Here is a 19,894-nt window from a genome sequence, read left to right on the forward strand (position 1 = left end):
TTATATATTAATTATATTTTTAATTATATATTAATATATATTTTTAATAAAAAATACTTTAATAAAATTATTTTATGTCGCCGAGACTAGAATATGATTTATCTGATGTTACATGCAAATTAATGAAACTATCAATATATTCACAAATTGTTTAAAAAATAAAAAATACAAAATAAAATAAAATAATCTATATATTAGTTTATTAATATTAATTTTAAAATTTTGATACAGGATGCGAATCAACTAAATTCCTTAGCCTCTCCTTCCCGCAGTACTTTTGCTACACCCTCCCTCAAAGCCCCTCGTAGTCTCACACCTCAATCACCTCATCATCAAACTATGGTACGTCTGCCTGCGCAAGCATCTTGTAGAGTAATACGTCCGAGCTTTCCTCAACCGCCGTCCCCCTTCTCACCACAAGCACCCCAATCACCTCATGATTTTCCACAGTCTCCTGCCTCCTCTCAACCTTCTCAGGAGTCACATTTCCAGCGCTTCGAAGGCAATGTCTCAACTCCTGCATCCCCCTATTCGTCGCCACAGACGCCAGGTACACCCCGCACTCCCGTGTTTAACCCTCCGCGACCTCCCGTATATGCTCCTCCTCCTCCTCCCCAAACCTCCTCCTCCTCCTCCCCCTCCTCCACCTCCTCCGCCTCCACCTGCAACATCGCGAACTCCTGATCCTTACAGCCAACCACCTGTCACTCCCACATCCGCTCCTGCCGCACCTGGCTATCCATCACCTAGGAGTTCTGAAACTCCTCGAACATCTCAGGAACAAGAAGTGACTTTTGTGCAGCAACCAGAAGTCAATAGGCAATTGAGAGACTTACTGCAAAGACAACAATTTAATAAGAAAATTGAAGGAGTAGGTGCCAATTGGGTTCAAGGTTTGTTTTATTCTGTAATTTTTGAATAATGAATATGATTATTTTATATCAAGTATTACGTATTTGCTGAAATATAAATGAATTAAAATACAATTAAAATTATATTTTCGCACTTTTTTAATTATATTCGTAATTCAGATGGACAGAATAATACGGAGAACAATCAGCAACAGTTTGAAGCCAGTCATGTGCAGCTTCAGCAGCAACACTCTCAAGTACAAAACAATTCTAGTGAAGGCACTTTTAGACATCCACTTCCGCCAGGCATTGTTAGGCCCAGAATGCCTATTCAACCGAACGTCTTAATAAGGAATTCCGTTGGTATGTGTATATTTCTATTTATTATGCATGTAATATTTCTATTTGTTAATTTTCAATGTATAAATATTAATTTATTATATTAATTTCTCTGAGCGCGCGAAATTCTAGCCTCATCATTCATAATTTTTAAACTCTTCCCATTTAAAAACTGTCATACCCTCGTTATTTTTGTATTAAATTTTTCGGTTTAAAAGGTATTACAAAAAGTCTGTAAAATATTTAATGTCAGCAGGGTTGCCACAGATCTAGAAAACCGGGAAAAGTCAGGGGAAAATGTAAAACAGTTTGAAATTTTCAAATTTGCTCACAATTTTCTTAAACTGCTCCTATTCCAAATAATTATTATAATTTTTTAAATATTATATCTGACTATTTATAGTCAAGGTAAATACGTTCAAGGTAAATATCCTGTTTGGGAGAGCCCCCTCTAATGACCTTAACCTTGACATATATTGTCAAGATCATGGCCCTGAGTGACCTCCAACAAGTTTTAGCCGTTAATCGTTAAAAAGTTATTAACAAAAAAAGTTTCAAAAATAATGTTGTATTTCTGCTATATGTAATAATAAAAACTATTCTATATTCTTCCTTGCTTACGTATGACTTTTCATACGAAGCGATTTTCACCCCACCTCCCCCCCTGCTTAAGGGTGCATGACTTTCACGCGGAGCGACTCTTAATCCATCTCTTCCCCTACTTAGGGGCGCACGACTTTCACGCGAAGCGACTCCCACCCCACCTCCCTCCCTGCTTCAAGGGTGCATAACTTCCATATGAAGCAACTTGACGAAATGGGGTGAAGGCTACAGGGGTGGGGTGAGAGTCGCTTCATGTGGAAGTTGTGCGCCCTTGAAGCAGGGGGGAAGGTGGGGTGAGAATCGCTTCGCATGGACATTTGTAAAATATATTTTAAAGCAGGAAATTTTTATTCTATATAGTGAAAAAGACATCATTTTTCAAACTTTCCTTCCTAATAACTTTTTAACGAGTAACGAGCGACGTCTAAAACTTGTTGGAGGTTACTCAGGATCATGAGCTTGACAACATATGTCAAGATCAAGGTTGTTAAGGGGGCTCCCCTAAAAACAAAATATTTACCACGTTCAAAACTCGCGCACTTTAAACGATTTTAATAAAATAATTAAAATTTATATTTTATTCAGTATTTTTATTTGTAACCTTTTTCGTAACTGTATTCTTTTTTCCAATAGTAATTTATTTTTTGTTGGCTTGAATTCGCACTCAAAATTTTATTATGCCACTAAGCCTTTTTTACGTTATTTTTAATAATATAGGCTAGCTTTCCTACAATCCTTAATTCTAAATGTGTTAAAATTTACATATTTTATGTTGGATAATTTTCCATTTTCACCTGGAAAATCTGAAAAAGTCAGGTTTAAAGTTCATTTTCTGTGACAACCTTAGTCAGTTTTGGGACACCCTGTATAACAAATATTTGTTATATAATATTTAACTTTTTGTACAATACCTATATAAATTATATTAGAGGGTTTGCGGGTTATCACCGTGTCTTCTTTCATGGTCGATGCCAACGTTTCGTGAACCATGCTGTTCACTTCATTAGGGCGAGGGGTACACTGATACTGTATCAGTGCATCCCTCGCCCTAATGAAGTGAACAGCATGGTTCACAAAACGTTGGCATCGACCATGAAAGAAGACAAATAAATTTATTATATTATATTAACTTTTTTCTTTTATATTAAAATTTGTAATTTTTATATAAAGTTTCTCTCTATGATATATGAATTTATATATAGGAATAAACTCGCGACATCCTGTAGCAGGAAATATTCAGAATCCGATTGACCATCGTACTAGGACATTACTGCAGAATAGACCCCCAGTAGCTACTAATGTACCTGCTCAACAGCATTTCCAAGCAACTCAAAACCTCCAAATACGAATGCCAGTAACGAGAAATACCATTTCCGAATCTTATGATATTTTGCAACAACAGAGATTTACAGGTAAATAAAAAAAAATTTTTTATGCAAAACGATATTTCGAAAGCAATATATTTTTTAAAGAGATAATTCATACAAAAGTTATTTGTTTTTAAAAAAGTGAAAGTAATGATTACACAAAATTTGGTTTTTTCTATATTTTAAAAATTTAATAAATAAAAAACAAGGTATTACTAATGTTTAATCGTTTTCAACTGTTGTACTGTAACATTGATAGTGAAAAAGGATTACTAATATATGTCCTAATTGCAGACCGATGTCGCAATTGCTTGGTAATATCTCCAAAAAATTTAAATATGCGTGAGCATTTATATTGTTCTAAATTTAAATTTTCATCTTTTTTTGTAGCCTTTTATATAAATTATAATTTAAAATGTTAGAAAGTTTTTATGTTTCACAACCACAAAAAATTAAATTTACAAAGATTTTAACAAAATAAAAAACCTTTTTTAGACGTGAATCAGACGCAGAATCAGCGTGTCGCGCGGACAGCACAGGACAATTTAAATCAAGGTATTCGTATGTTGAATACAACTCCAGGGATGGTACGAGCACCACTCGTTTCCACGACGATGAGCGAGACCGTGGGAGTGGTTACTTCAGAAGCATCTGAGATCCCCGACAATGTGACAGCTGAATTGGAAAAGCTGGAGCAGGAAGGAGCCGGTCCAATGGTCGAAGTCGAAGGAGTTAGTGCAATATTAGGAGATCTGGCAGATGATGATGACGAACTGCTCGGTAAGTCTCTCTGTGTGTATTGCATAATAAAATGAAAAAAATATGAAGGAATTTGAATTTCAAAATTTAGAATTAAACAGAAAATTATCATATATACATATATATATATGAGAAAAAAATTCACTCCATTTTTAAAATTGATTTATATGTATTATATATGTGAACATATGTGAACTTTACGCTCGTAATACACACGCGCGCGCGCGCACGCGCGCGCACACACACACACACACACACACACACACACACACACACACACACACATTAGTTTTGAATGAAAGTCGAGAACGAATTTCTTATACAAATTAACACAAGATTTAAAACTAAGAATTTATTCTTAGTTTTATTTTTGAATAATTATTATTCTTGAAGCTGAAATGGGGGCGGACTTTAACATTCTGGAATATGCGGACCCTGAACTGGACACGATCGCAGGTGGGGAGAAGACTAATATTCTTGATAATCTGGATCTTGAGCAAGTTGAAGTTGACTCCAAAGACGATAAGCAAAAAAAGGAAACTAGGGACGAAGATCAGAAACCAGAATTGACTGGTCCAGCCTCTGATATTACTGATTCCTGCTCGACGAGCACGAGTTTGACTCTGACAGAAAATTCCAACGTGTCGACAATAACATCACCGCAGACGACATCGCAGGCAATGCAGGCGCAAGTAGTGCAGCAACAGATGCATCAGCAAGTGCAACAAGCGGCAGCGATGGGCCGGCCAATACCTCCCGGTACAAGGTTGCTTTCACCAGATGGAGCAGTCGGAGTGGTGACTTCCACAAACACGGTAACTGTGAGCTATCCATCGAATTTTCCCGGACATCCGCAAAGACTTTCGCAGGCACATATACAAGGTAAAGTTAAAAAAAATTACTTATAATATTTTATTTGTTTCTTTTGGAGTTTAAATATTAGATTGTGTTTTCTAAAATTATATTTTAGAAAAATCTCAAATTAGTTAATAATTAGCTATAGTAATCCTACCTTTAATATAATATATAAAATAAATAAAATAATTATATAAAATAATAGATATTATTTTGAATAATATTTGTATAATATTTTACATTATGTTTTATGCAAATCTTTAATTTTGATATTTCATATCTATATTTATTTTTGTTATAGTCTCTCAACAACAACGGCTGGGCAGTTGGCTCCACCACCACCACCACCCCCACCACCACCCCCTTATCCAGGACCACCACCGCCATATCCTGGACCAATACAGGTAAGTGTCGATGTTTACATTAATCTTTTTGGTAATTTATGCATCGCTTTAATATTTGTGTAATTGCGAGAAAATCAAATTAATCACATTAAAGTTAAGGGATTAGTGAGCATAATTGATGAATTAAAATATAAAATATGCTTTTGTTAAATTTTTGTAACGATAACTATCCATATGAGATAATCACATGTAAATATGCGCACGCGCGCGCGCACACACACATACACACGAGCGCGCGCGCGCGTATATATGTACACATTATTGGCCCATATTCAAAACGCACTTTTATCGATAAAAGCGCGTTTTTATCTCTGAAATTCTATAATATGCGTGACATAAAGTATAGTATGTTAGCACGCTAACGTCGTTTGTAAGAGCGTTCTGAATACGGACGCTATAATACTCTTATACAAAAAATAAAGATTTATAAAGAAATTCACAAAAATTTGTGAATAGGATAAACAAAATAATGATAACTCCAATGCGAGACTATATTGATAACTCACATAAAACTTTATTGTTAATAATTAATTACATAACACGGTTTGTTAACGTTTATATAACATATAATTAATAAAACGTTTCATGATTGCATGTATAATATATGTGTCAGTCAGTTTCGCATATCTGTTAAGTTTATTTAAAAAATATTTTGTGTGGCTGTGTGCAGTATCAAATAGAAATAATTTTTCATATTTTGCTAAGCTGCCACTTAAAAATAATAGATATTTTTAGAAATATATGTTAAATAATATTTCCTGTATAAAAGTTTTATTTAAAGTATATTTATATGGAAGTTTTTTTTTAATATAAGAGTATGTTTTATAAAAATTTTTAATAATTGTACTAATAAATCATAAGAAAATTATTTAGTAAAATACAAAAAAAGCTTAAATATATAATTCAATTAATATATTTTTACTAGACTATATTAAACAAACGATAACAAATTTATAATAAAATCATGCTTTAATTAGAATAATTTGATCGGAAAGCGAAACTAAAACTAAAAAAAATTGCATTAATTGTAGGCGTAGCTAAATAATAGATCTTACACTTTTAGTGCCAAAACATTTTCTTTTTCGGGAGACATTATAAAGAATTGCTAATATACTATATTGAATTTAATATTTTATTAATTAAATGTATTTTTAATCTCTTCTTTTATTTTCTTTTACAATTATAATCTTTACATAAAAATTATAAATTATAGAGAGATATAGTTTAAAATACTTTATTTTAGAAGTTATATTAACTTAAAGTTTTAAAAGCAATTGTTTTTGAGATACATTTTAATGGAAATTTTGCTTTATTATTCTTGTCATATTTTAATTATGTTTACATAAAACAGTATAAATCTGAAAAATGTTTAAATGGCAATGGAAAGAGTAATGGCAGTGGTAAGAAAATTGGCTAGTGTTTTTGGCCTGAGTGTGCAAGTTTGCAATATGCATTTGGTGTTGGTGCATGTGTCTAGATGGGACTATGCCCGGGTGGTGGTGGTGGTGGGCGAGGTATGACGCGGCCCTCGGTTCATATGACGGGGCACCAGGTACCGGTGGCAGGTCCGCCAATGGGACCTGTGGTGCCGCACCCTCACCGAAGACCTTTGCTTCTGCAGGTGAGCGAGATTTGGGGCATTCTAACATTACAAGAAGAAATAAATCTAAATATAAATCTTCATTTTATGTTTAACTTCCGAAGAATTTTTTCCTTTTAATATTTTTTTAGAACGTAATTAAAAGATAAATCTATCTTGTAGGATATTATATTCTAGGTAAAATAAATAATATAGAAAAATATTTATTTGCTTGTTATTAATTTATTTATTATGAAATGTAACATATATATTAATAAGATCAGATATTTAAAAATTAAATATTGATCATAAATTTAATTGAAAAAAAAAAATTTTTATGTTGACTAATATTTCATTACCTATTATAAAAGTAAAAAAGTCACTGACATTTGTATTTTTTTTTACACTCCTTTTCTATATTTAATCTATTATAGATTTTATGCTCTTTTAAATGTTTGCATCCATTCTGCACGAAATTAATTTTACTAACATTGACAAAATCTGTTTTACTAAATTTTGCTTAATTCTTCCTTGAAGCAACACGATGCTTTTTAGAATAATGCTTTTTTATAATCAACGTATCAATGTTGAAATTGTTTGCATGTTTGTGTAATATTAATTCATAGTAGGCTATGAATTTTTTTGTTATTTATATATTTATAAAGATAAAATATAATATTATTGGAAATATAAATTCAAATTAATTTGCAATAATGTTTATCCACACACATTTTATCTACGTTTATTTTTTTTATGTATATATAAATTTTATTTGAACTATTTACATACGTAATAGCTGTAATTTTAGTTGACTTTACAATTTAATATTCAATCCTAATGCAATAGAAATTTTAGCCTTTAGACCTTCGAAGTAGCACTCCTTGTATCAAAAATCGACCTTGACTGTCAGCAGTCGTGTTCACAGGAGCAGCCATTATTGCTGGAGGAGCTGTTAGAGCAGGAGAAACGAGAACAAGAAAAACAGCAACAACAACAGCAGCAACAACAACAACAACAACAACAACAACAACAACAACAACAGACCGAAAATGTCACTGGAGGAAGTCTTTTGAGCGACAGCGATTTTGAAAAATTCAAAGCTGATGTTTTGGGTACTACGTCACCTCCTCAGGGTATAGTGCCTGTGATAAGACCACCTTGTACAGCGAGATCACCTTCCACACCTAACACTAACTGGCAGCAAAGTGGCATAGCTACTGATGGGGCGGTAAAGCTAGCAGCGGCGCAAGTGGGATCGAGACAACCAATTGCCACACAAACTCCACCCGAACGTTAGTAGTATCTATTAATTATTTTGTCGGATAGTTATTTAATAATTGAATGTCAATTAATTTATTACGATAAAAAGTAAATTAAGTTACAAAATAAGTTATATTTAGTGTTTATTAATTTTTATTAAAATTTATTAGAATTTTTTTTTTGTTGAATTTTCTCTCGATGAATCTTATTTAAATAAGAAAAATTTTGTAATTTATTTCACTTATATTTAAATGATATTTTAATAATATTTTAGATTATTAATATTTTTATTGATGAAATGAATACATTTAATGAAAAAACATATATTTTTTAGATATATATTATTTTAAATCTATACAATAATTCAATTTATTATATATAATTATATTTGCATTAATTTTTAGCAAGAGTGGCTATGTTCAACATTCCTCAAAAACCGGCACCACCAACTCCACCAGAAAATATAGCTAATGATCAAGATCGGCAAATGCATGCGCATTATGAGCAATGGCTTAATAGTCAGCATCAATTATTAACGCAACAATTAAAATATTATGAGGCAGAGGTCCAAAAACTTCGGAAAATAAGAAAGGTAAATTATAATAAACTAATATTATATTAATTAAAATTAACTAAATATTATATAATATTGTTTACTAAAATATCTTTACAGTATATATTAATACACTTTAATCTTACAATTAATATTAATTCTTAAATTTTAGTTTGTTCTACATTTTTATGTTTTTCATGTTTCTCTATCTTATTTCCCTCCAGTCTCTCAATAGTAAGCAACGTCAGCTTCGTAAATCTGGTAACGAACTGACAGAGACCGACGCTGCTGAACTACAACGGATTTCTACTGAACAAGCTATTCTTCAAAAACATTTAGATACTTCTCGTAAACAACAGCGTCAACACAGCGTATTGGTTCAGGAATATCATAACAAACAACAACAACAACAACGACAAATTCAACCCCAACCAAACGAACCTTGTTCTCCATTGATGTCACCTTCTCAGCATTCTCCGATGCATTCTCCAGCTGCGTTGGTTTCTCAGAGTCCTGGTCCTAGCATGATTCAACATTCACCAGCAACTCCATCAATTGTTCAACATAGTCCAGGCACACCGCTGCTTCAACATAGTCCAGGCAACCCTCAATCGTCTAATCCAGGTACAATGTCACCGCATAATGTTCAGCAACAATCGCCAAGAATTGGCACTCCCCATTCTCAAGGTGACGAAAGTCCCTTTAGTCCTGGGCCAATGCCTTCTCCGGGTCTATGCAATCCCAACACTACACGAATGACTTCACCACAGCATAGAGCTATTATTGGCGGAAGATTGGCAACTTCTCCTGGTGCTTTTACGCCGGAAACGCGAAATCAACAACTGATAGTTGATCAGGGTGTGAGAGTTCATAGTTTAACTCAGAGATTTGTCAGACCACCAGAAGGGGCGCAAAGGAGAGGAGGTATCGTTTACAATCCACAGTCAGGACAGCAACAGTTATTGAATCAACAACAGCATCAACAGTTGTTACAGAGGCAACAGATTATTCAGCAACAGCATGAAGGCGTTTCTCAGGATCAAAGTCAAAGTACTATTGTTCGGGGGACATTGCAACGGCAGCAAGTTTTTCAACAACAACAACAACAACACGAAGGTGTTTCTCGACAACAAATTCTTCAACAGCAGCAACAGAATGATATTTCTCAAGATGGACAGAATCTTATTACTCAAAGAAATTTACAAATGGTTCAACAAAGACAGATTCTTCAACAGCAACAGACTGATATCATTTCTCAAGAAGGACAAAATGTTGTCGTTCAAAGAAATTTGCAAACGACCCGGCAACAAATTATTCAACAGCAGCAACAACAACAACAAGAAGGCATTTCTCAGGATGGACAAAATGTCGTTACTCAAAGATCGTTGCAAGTAGTTTCACAACAGCAACGACAACAGATTCTTCAGCAGCAACAACAACAGAATGATATTATTCCTCAAGAAAATCATAATGTCGTTGCTGCTCAAAGAAACTTACAGATTGTGCAGCAGCGACAACAAATTCTTCAGCAGCAGCAACAAATTCTTCAACAACAACATGAAGTTATTTCTCAAAGTATTTCTCAAGAAGGACAAATTCCTCAAAATTCTATTCCTAGAACGCTACAAATGATTCAACAACGGCAACAGATTCTTCAACAACAGCACCAACAGGAAAGTACTTCTCAAGATGGGCAAAATATTACTGTTCAAAGACATTTGCAAATAGCGCAACAACGACAGCAGCATGAAAATGTTTCACAGAATATTTCTCAAGAAATTGGACAAAATGTTGTTCAAAGATCAATACAAATGGCACAACAGCGTCAACAAATCCTTCAACAACACCAGCAACATGAAAGCATCTCTCAAGATGGACAAAGCGCTATTACTCAAAGATCATTACAACTAGCCCAACAACGACCACAAATTTTACAGCAACAACATGAAAGTGTTTCTCAATCTGTTCCTCAAGAAGGACAAAGTGCTATTACTCAAAGACCTTTGCAAATGGTTCAACGACAACAGATTCTTCATCAACAGCAACAGCAACATGAAGTAATTTCTCAAGAAGGACAGACTTCTATTGTTCAAAGATCACTTCAAATGGCTCAGCAACGTCAACAAATTCTTCATCAACAACAACATGAAGGTGTTTCTCAGGGTATTTCTCAAGAAGGGCAGAATTCTATTGGTCCAAGATCACTCCAAATGGCTCAGCAACGACAGCATATTCTCCAGCAACAACAGCAAAGACAATTCTTGCAAATGCAACAACAGCAACAGAAACCGCCTAACTCACCGATGGTGTCTCAGCCATCAAATTCCCCCAGTCCACAGCTTCATCAGCAACTTCAACAAACTTATGGTCAACCTCCAAGTTCACCTATGGTGCAACAGGCAACGATGGGTTCTCCGATGCTTCAACAACAATTAAATGCGACTTCACAACCTCCTAGTCCAATGAACAGAATTTCACCAATGCTTCATGGTAGCCATCATCATTCTTCGACAACTACTCAACCACCCAGCTCTCCTATGATGCCTAGAAGTCCTATGGTAGCTGGATCTCCTATGCAAATACAGCGAAGACAATCTACTGGAAATAGTCCCGCTATGCCAGACAGACCCCAAAGTGTGGAAAATCCTGGAACTCCAAGGACACCTCATACACCTCATAATTTTGTCCAACAAAATACTAATTTAACTGTAACTCCAAGTGATCAACAACAAGTTTCTCAGCAAATTCCTCAACAGGTTTCTCAGGAACAAACTTCTTTATCAGATAATCTTTCTAGAGGTGGAGGAAACTCCAATAATCCCTTAAATCCTATTCCTTTTCTTGATTTTGCGAAGACTGGATATTTTAAATTAGGATTAAAGGGCGGCTCATCAGATGATAAGGATCAGATTCGTCAACAAATTTCTCAAGAACAAGTTCTTTCATCAGAAAATTTTATTAAAAATGAGGAAAATAGTAATAAATCTACAAAACCAATACGATTCCCTAATTTTGGACGATTTGGATGGTTCAAGTTGGGCTTAAGAGGAGGATCGCCAATGTGGTCAAGCAAAGCAGATAGTAGTAAAGGTGGTAAAGGATCGGAAACATCCCAAACGAAAAGAGATCAGTCTACAGAAGAGAAAGCAAATACTTCTATGAATCGGAAAACCGCTAGAATCAGCTCATTAGTCTGTGTCGACTATAATGACTTTGACGACGATTCTCATACGCCGCCACAAGCTTCGCCAACAACTTTAGAGATAAAATCAACTGGTCAAGGCTCTTCTTTGACCTCTTCAACTTTAGATAATGGATCTTTAACTTTGGAAAGTCCTGGAGAAAAATTGGACCAACTTCCAGATACAACAGATTATGATGACGATAAAACTATAGTTAATACCGAAGTGACTTTGAGTTCCACAGCTCAACGCGACAGTGATGATATCACTGTGATTGAACAGTTCGGTGATTCAGAACTAGTTGATGTTATTTCAGGAACTTTAGAAGGTGATATGCAGGAAGAATATGTTCTATTTGAACCTGGAATGGTGGTGGACCTTTCTGCTGATAGTAACGATTCTCTTTGTCATGCTTTAGTGAATGATGCTGGTCAAGGTCATGACTTAGTGCAGATTTTAGAGATTGATAATTCTGAATCACAATCAGAAGAACCTATTTTGAGTGACGAAGATTTAGTCCCGTCTCATTCAAGAAATAAAAAGGGTCTTAGACTTGACATAGTGAGGGCCTTTCAGTCTGGAAAAAAGCTAGTCGCTGTAACTGATACTCCCGAATCTCCAGATCAAGAAGAACTTCGAGTTGATCCTTCTCCAGGTCCTTATTTAGATCAGTCTCCTGATCAAGAACTTATGGTATCTTTAGTAAGTGAATCAGAAGTGGTTATCATCGATCCCACAACGAAATCACCTGAAGACAATCTTTCTAAGGGTTCTTGTGATGAAGAGATTGAAAAAACTGATAATAATATACAAACTGATGTTTCTAAAGAAAATACATTTGATGAAGGCTCGACAGATGACCAAACCAAATCTTTAAAACAAAACAAGAGTCCTACAAACTTTATCTTTTCAGATAAATCATATACCAAAACACTAGCTTCAACTATATACCCAACTAATATTAATGTAACAGTCTCAAAATCGATGGTTTCTTTAATAAATACTACTTCTTCAAATTTAATTTCCAGTTTAGTTTCTACTAATTCTAATTCTCAACTGAGTCATATTTCAATTCAACCAATTGTGACAGAAACTAAAATGGTAGATCACTTTGACTTAAAAGAAGTTTCCTCGAGTTCTTCTACCAATCAGAAAGGTATTACATTGTCATCGATGGCGAGCATTGTGGCAGATGCAAAAATTGCTGCGAAACTTAGTCAAACTGCTCTGGAGAATATATCCAATTCTCAGCAAAATAAATTGAATCCGAAAATCATTTCTGTCAATGAAATACCGAAAATATTATTCTCAGAGAAGCCTTCGACAACCTTTTCGAGTTTACCAAATACGGAATCTCTGAACAATCCCACGAGATTGGTACTAAGTGTACAATCAACTTCTGTGACGCTCTCGACTCCGAAAATGTCAATTCCAGATCTGTCGAAAAAGGATACTATCTCAAAGAGTAAAGAGAAATTAACAGAAAATCAAGAAAGTGAAATAAAAAAAGAGAAAGAGCTCCAGGATAAGATTATAGATGAAAATAATTCTTTGGATACATCATCAAATATTTTTTCAGAGTCGATTGAAGAGAAGAAAACTGATCCATTAAATACCACGGATGAACTGGAGAGTATGTTAGAAGCTATTCACAATCCTGCAGAAAATGTTGAAAATAAGAATGATATTCCAACGACGACTCTGAAAAGAATGTCACCTGTTACTGATGATTTGTCGCTCGTCAACATTTTGGAAAATGATACTGAACCGGTGGAAAATGATAAAGAACAAATTTCTTCAGATTCTGATATGCAAAAAGTAACAAATAAATCAGAGGAAGTCCGAAAAAATATTGAAGAGACTAATGACAAAAACACAAATAAAAAGAATCATCAGGAAGAACAGTGTACGGAAATGGAAAATTCCAAACCATTTCTTCAACATTGTTTGAATGAAGAAAAGACATTAATAGAAGAATCATCTGATGATATTTTAGATATGTTACACAATATTATTTCATCAAAACCGGAAATGGCAAACAGTAACGAGTCGAGTATTATTTATCAAATGCCAACTCCGTTAGATACTTTGCCCTTAAATATTCTTCAAGATTCTTTAATGGATTTAGAACAAGAAAATCTCGAAAATGAAATTTCGTCAACTGAACCTAAAAATGAAGTAAAATGTCAAAATGCTGAAGTGAAAAAGAGTTCTCCAGCAATGAGTCAAGCTCCCACTTTGATAGTTAGTACCGTGGCACAATTGCAAAAAAGCACAACAACAGTTCCTCATTTATCACCACTTTCGAAACCGACAGAATTGACTTCTAACGTAGCTAACGTATCTCATCAACTGAGAACATTGCTATCATCTTTACAAAGCAATCAAACAACAGTGAATCAAACCGGAGTGGTCACCATGGTTTCTTCAGTGAAATCTGGAAGTGTTTTATCTACTTCTAGTGCCTTGTCGACATTGAATTCATCAAATAATGTTCAAAGTGGAGTTTCGACTTTGACAAGATTGGATCAAGGTCGTTCTCAACCTAATCTGATCAGCAATATTTCGAAAGATACAGAAATGGTTATAAAAGAAAAAAAAGAATTAAAGGAATGTAGCGGAATTATTACTACAGGCTCAAAAATTAATAATAGCGAACAGATCTTCAGGATGACTTCTTCAGGAACAACTTTTCAGACTACTACAGCTTCTAATCTTTCAAGTACTTCTTCGGCTGCAGTTACTTCTAGAAGCATTACAACTTCGATCTCCATCACTTCAAACGCCATGTTGAATGCCATGCTGGCTGGGACTACTTCCTTAAAACCTTCAATTGCTGGTCATGGTCGAAGTAACACAATATCAACCCAATCTGCAGTCAATCTTTTGAGTTCTGTTTTACCATCGACTTCAATACAACGCTCGCAAAATCTTCAAGCAATCCTTCAAGTCAGTTCAGGATGTTCTACACCCTCTCGAGTACTGGTAAATACTAGTTCAGCTGTAACTAGCTCAATGCAATGTATTAGAACTATTGTACCACCTTTGGCAACTTCTAGTGGTATTTCAAGTACATCTAGTATTCTTCAATCGACTTTATCGCAAGCTCCAAGTCCCCTTTTGACCTCTAATCAAAACCAATTTAAATCTTCTGGTCTTCTACCAATGGAGAATAAAAATAACGATCTTGACAATCAATCTACAGTGAAAAAAGATTCTGAAGAATCCAAAATCCAAGAAAAGAGAGAAATAGATTCCAGTAAAAGTTCTTCTAATTCTTTAAGATTAGAGGATTCCCAAAATGTATTGCTGAAGCAACTATTGCAAAATACGGCATGTCCTACGACTTCAGGATCGTCACAAGGGCCCAGTCTGCCGATAGTTCCTTCGCTGGAAGCGCAACTGGCTCGGCCAGTTTTACCTACGCCACCATCTTTGCTTCCTCAGTTACTGAACGAAACCCCAACAACAAAGCCAGTAACAAAACAAGTTCTTGCGAGGGAAACTTCTTTTTTATCGCATTCAGTAACACCCTTAAAGATTCAAAGTTCACCAACTAAAGAGGAATCTGCGAAACCTCCTCTTTCATTATCTAGTTCGATTGTAACACAAAGAGCACAAACTGAAAGCTTGAAGCAACAAACAACAAAGTCAGTTCCTACTTCTTCAGCAAGTTCTTTGGGAAATTCTATATCAAGTCAACCAGTTTCTTCAACAATAACAACAACAAAAACGTCTCCGAATATTTCTACAAATTTGCAAGAGACTTCTGTAAGTCAAAGCAAACTGAGTACTGGCATCAGCGGAGAAGGACTTCAAACTCAACAACGCATTACTGTTTCTAAACATGCTTTGCAAAATAAACCAGTAGCAACCTCTGGAATTGCCTCGAAGAGCGTTCAATTAGCGACCAGTAATTCTAATAACGTATCTGGATCACAAATTCAAGTCCAAACACAGTCTCAAAACCAAGCTCCAGTCGTGCAGAAGCCAACAGTGGTACAACAACAAGTTCCTTCTTCTTCGACTACTTCCGTTCAGCAACAATCTATTCAGCAACAAGTGCCTCATAGTCACGGGACCGTCGCGGTTCCATCACAAACCATTATGGGGTCCGTTACCCCATCAGGTTCCAATACAGTGCCTTTAGTCGAGATTAAGAAAGAAATTGGTCTTGAGGATGTTTTGTCCACTGTTGCCACAACATCAGCCAGTCAGTTGCAGACGGATACCAAAGACTTTCTCACTACCAAAGAGGAACTCATAGATGGCGCAATAGATGATAAAACTGGTAAGTAACATCTATGTAACATAGTTTGTTTTAACATATTACTATTCTTTATTTCTTATATTTATTTATATTTATATTTCTATTATTTTATATTAGGAAGAAATGTATAATATATACTTCTTTTATACATATATAGGTCTCACAATTACAGCATTTTCTGTTAAGGATATATTCTTGAGGTAATTTTGAGACGAAAATCCTAATACGAAAATATCGAGACTGCAATAATTTTTTTAATTATAAGCTAACTTTAAATGCTTATAAATCAAAAACCATTTTACTTTTATATTAGCCTCTACTATTATTTTTGGATTCTTTTGAATATTCTAAGACGAAAATCCTAATACGAAAATATCGAGGATGTAACAGTTTTCGAATTACACACTATCTTTAACCAATTATAATTAAAAAGCTATTGTAGCCTCGACATTTTTGTATTAGGATTTTCGTCTAAAAATTACCTCAAGAATACGTTCTTAAGAGGAAATGCGGTAGTTGTGAGACACCCTGTAATAAAAGAAGTATATATTATATTATATGAAATAAAAGAAGTATATATTATACATTTCTTCCTGTATATGTATATACAAGTTATCGTGTTTATTTCTTACACAAAATTAAATTATATTACAAAGTTTGTAAATGTAATATTAAGATTTTATTAAATCAAATTTATAACAAATTGTAACAATGGCGTCTGGAACGCTTTAGATCTTAAGAAGTTGAAGAGGAGACAGTACCAACAGAAGAGAAAGCAAAGCCAGGGAAAGGATGCCGTAACTGCACCTCAGAAAAAACGTTCCCGTAAAATCTCGCGTCTTGATGAGGATTATGACACATTTGTGGACAATTTAATGACCCAGTTGCGACAACTTCAGCCGATGGCGGTTCTGGAACCTCAGTTGAGTCGTAATTATGGGGTATGCCCGATTTTCGGTTGCGGAGATCTTGTTAAGATTGGAAGTCAGAAAGATTATAACGCTAGAATTGGCGATTTGATTGGAAATTATGGATCAGCCAGTTTACCTGGAATTTCTGATCATTATAATACACAGCCATTTGGAGAATTAGACCCTCTGTCACCTCAACAACCCTCGACTACGCAGAGAGGATTTTATGATCAAGAATTTCCGCCTTTAAAGTTGGACGATGGTGAGCAAATCATTTATTATATTTATATTTTATAATGATGATATAATTATAAAATTATAAACAAATTTACTATTAATTATTTCAATTATAAAAAGTTTATAAGATTAAGAAAAGAAATGGAAAAGGGGAAATAAGAAAAAGAAAGGGAAGAAATAATAAGGATATAAGAATATGTTAAAAATTACGGTAGTATAATGATAAAAGAAGTTACCATTTTTTGGTAACACTACGCGCGTGGAAATTTAAGATCTGACTATGAATACCGGTCATAATCCGGTCTTAGGACGGTATTCATAGTCGGTTCTTATTTCAAAACCGTCTTAAGTAATGTCTTAAGACGCTAATGCGGCTTTCTGATTGGTTCATGACACCTCAAGGCTGAACTTAAGACGGTCTTAAATATAAGATCTGACTATGAATACCGACCTAAGTTAATCGTGTAGTAGCGCTGCGTGCTTCCTTCTTCGAAGGAAGAAGAAGGTCCTGCCATGTTGTTGGCGCGTTGATTGAGGGTCGTGCGGATGATTCAGCCATCTTAGCTTGTTATCGTTTGTATATTCTTCGGATAAAAAGGAAAAGAGGAGGATTCTATGACCTCCAATACTAGAAGTTATTAGTTCCGATATTAATTCGACACCAAGGTGAGGGGCTTATAGCCAATTGAGGCTGTGAGCCTAACTTGAAGCGATTATCAAGCCTGTGTCGAATTGAAGGAAGCAAATAAAGGAAGTCTAACGATTAAGCTCGCACTGATAAAATGAGAAGGATCTTGAATTTGAACTATTGCATTCGGTTTGACGTCTTACCAGGTAACTTTTAAAAGAAATTTCTCTTTAAACGGCTAGCAGTCCGTTTTATTAAGTCTATATGTAAACGGCTAGCAGTCTGTTCTGGTTACTCTTGTGATATCGGTTAGAAGTCCGTTTTATCACGCTTTGGATATAAAAAGGTCTCCTTTGACTGAAATTACTTAAGATTATTTCTATTATGTTACAGAGTCATATAATTAACGCATAGAATTAACTCATTTCTATTTCTGCGAATTGTGCTGCTTGCTATTAAGAATTATCTATTTAAACTAAAGACTTTCGTTATATGTATTTCCTTAATTTCGAATTAAGATCTCGAAACAAAAACTCGATTTAAAAGTTTCATTTAGTTCATATCTTTTTAGAGTTAAGATTAATAAGTTAAGTTAAGTACAAATTATTAAAAATAAATACTATCTTATATTTCCATGTTCTATATATATAATATAAATGTCTTTCATATATTTTTTCTCCATTTATATCTTTTATCGTTGTCTTTTTAAAATACAAATCAGCGTAATAACAGAATATAAAGAAAAATAATATTAGTAAAATAGTAAAAATAATATTATATGATATAAAAATGAACGAAAAGATAATATAAATATATTTATATATATTTATAAGAGAAATAATAAAATATTTAAATTCTTTATATAAAAATATTAAATAAAATTGTTCTTTTGTAGATAATGATAAGAAAGAGAATATGACGACTAATCGCGATGTGGACTCTCCTGATACTATTGTAAGTTCGTCCTCACCTGAATGTGTTATACCAGAATTTATGCATCGTTTTCCTGGATTGCGATTAATTGAGGAAGAATCGGATGAAGAAGCAGAATGGCTGAAACGTGTATCACCCGTTATACCTCTGATTTCACCGATTCCAATCAGACTAAAGCCTACTTACTTAAAAGATGCAGCTAAACAAGACAAGGAGAATTTTGGAATGCCCAAGTATGCATAATTATTTTTATTTATTATTATTCAGTACATAATATATTTTGCTATTATTTATACGTATATATACATGTCCCATTTTAAATAATGCATTAAGATTTCTCAAAAACTATGGTAGATACGAAAAAATGTTTCAAACAAAAGTTATATGGTTTGGAGGAAGACATCAGAAGGTACTATTGATTTGACCTTGGGTGGCGTCGCCAAGGCCAGGTCAGAGTCACATTTTTTTAAATGGAACCCTCTATTTTTCATTACATTTTCTTGTAGCTTACCTCGAGAGCTTTTCAAAGCACTATAATTAAATATTTTTTCAGTAAGTATTTTTCTAGTTATAAGGCTCGAAAGTTACAGTACAGTCGGCATTAGCATTACGCAAGTTGTCCGACCGACGGCTAAAACCTTTTGGATATTGTTTAGGATCATGTCCTGGATAACATTTGTTAAAATCAAGACCATTGGAGATTGTTTCTCTTATTTCCATTTTTACACTAAAAATTCAATTTGACGTAAAAATGAAAATAAGAGGTACAACCTCCAAAGCCTTGATCTTAACAAATGTTATCCAAGACATGATCCTAAACAATATTCAAAAGGTTTTAGTCGTCGGTCGGACAACTTGCGTAATGCTAATGCCGACTGTACTGTAACTTTCGACTAGAAAACCTTATAACTAGAAAAATATTTACTGAAAAAATATTTAATTATAGTGCTTTGAAAACCTCTCGAGGTAAGCTACAAGAAAATGTAATGAAAAATAGGAGATTCCATTTAAAAAAATCGACTTGACTGACCTTGACCTGACCTTGGCGACACCACCCAAGGTCAAATCAATGATATCTTCTGAAGTCCCTCTCCGAACCATACAACTTTTGTTTGAAACATTTTTTCGTATCTACCATAGTTTTTGAGAAATCTTAATGCATT

General features: G+C 34.3%; 1 protein-coding gene across 1 annotated transcript in view; it reads left to right on the plus strand.

Annotated features, from left to right (window-relative positions):
- Positions 1–19,894, plus strand: part of LOC108725054 (histone-lysine N-methyltransferase 2C) — a 46,065-nt gene that overhangs the window by 17,765 nt on the left and 8,406 nt on the right. Inside the window, 13 exon segments of the mRNA XM_018451827.1 lie at positions 232–603; positions 605–893; positions 1,032–1,214; positions 2,996–3,205; positions 3,656–3,940; positions 4,313–4,801; positions 5,076–5,106; positions 5,109–5,178; positions 7,668–8,049; positions 8,422–8,609; positions 8,795–16,043; positions 16,755–17,195; positions 18,694–18,964. Of these exon segments, the coding sequence (XP_018307329.1) occupies positions 232–603; positions 605–893; positions 1,032–1,214; positions 2,996–3,205; positions 3,656–3,940; positions 4,313–4,801; positions 5,076–5,106; positions 5,109–5,178; positions 7,668–8,049; positions 8,422–8,609; positions 8,795–16,043; positions 16,755–17,195; positions 18,694–18,964 (10,460 nt within the window).

Source organism: Mycetomoellerius zeteki, unplaced genomic scaffold (genome assembly GCF_001594055.1).
Source record: "Mycetomoellerius zeteki isolate Tzet28-1 unplaced genomic scaffold, Tzet1.0 scaffold323, whole genome shotgun sequence".
In the NCBI taxonomy this organism is placed as follows: domain Eukaryota; kingdom Metazoa; phylum Arthropoda; class Insecta; order Hymenoptera; family Formicidae; genus Mycetomoellerius; species Mycetomoellerius zeteki.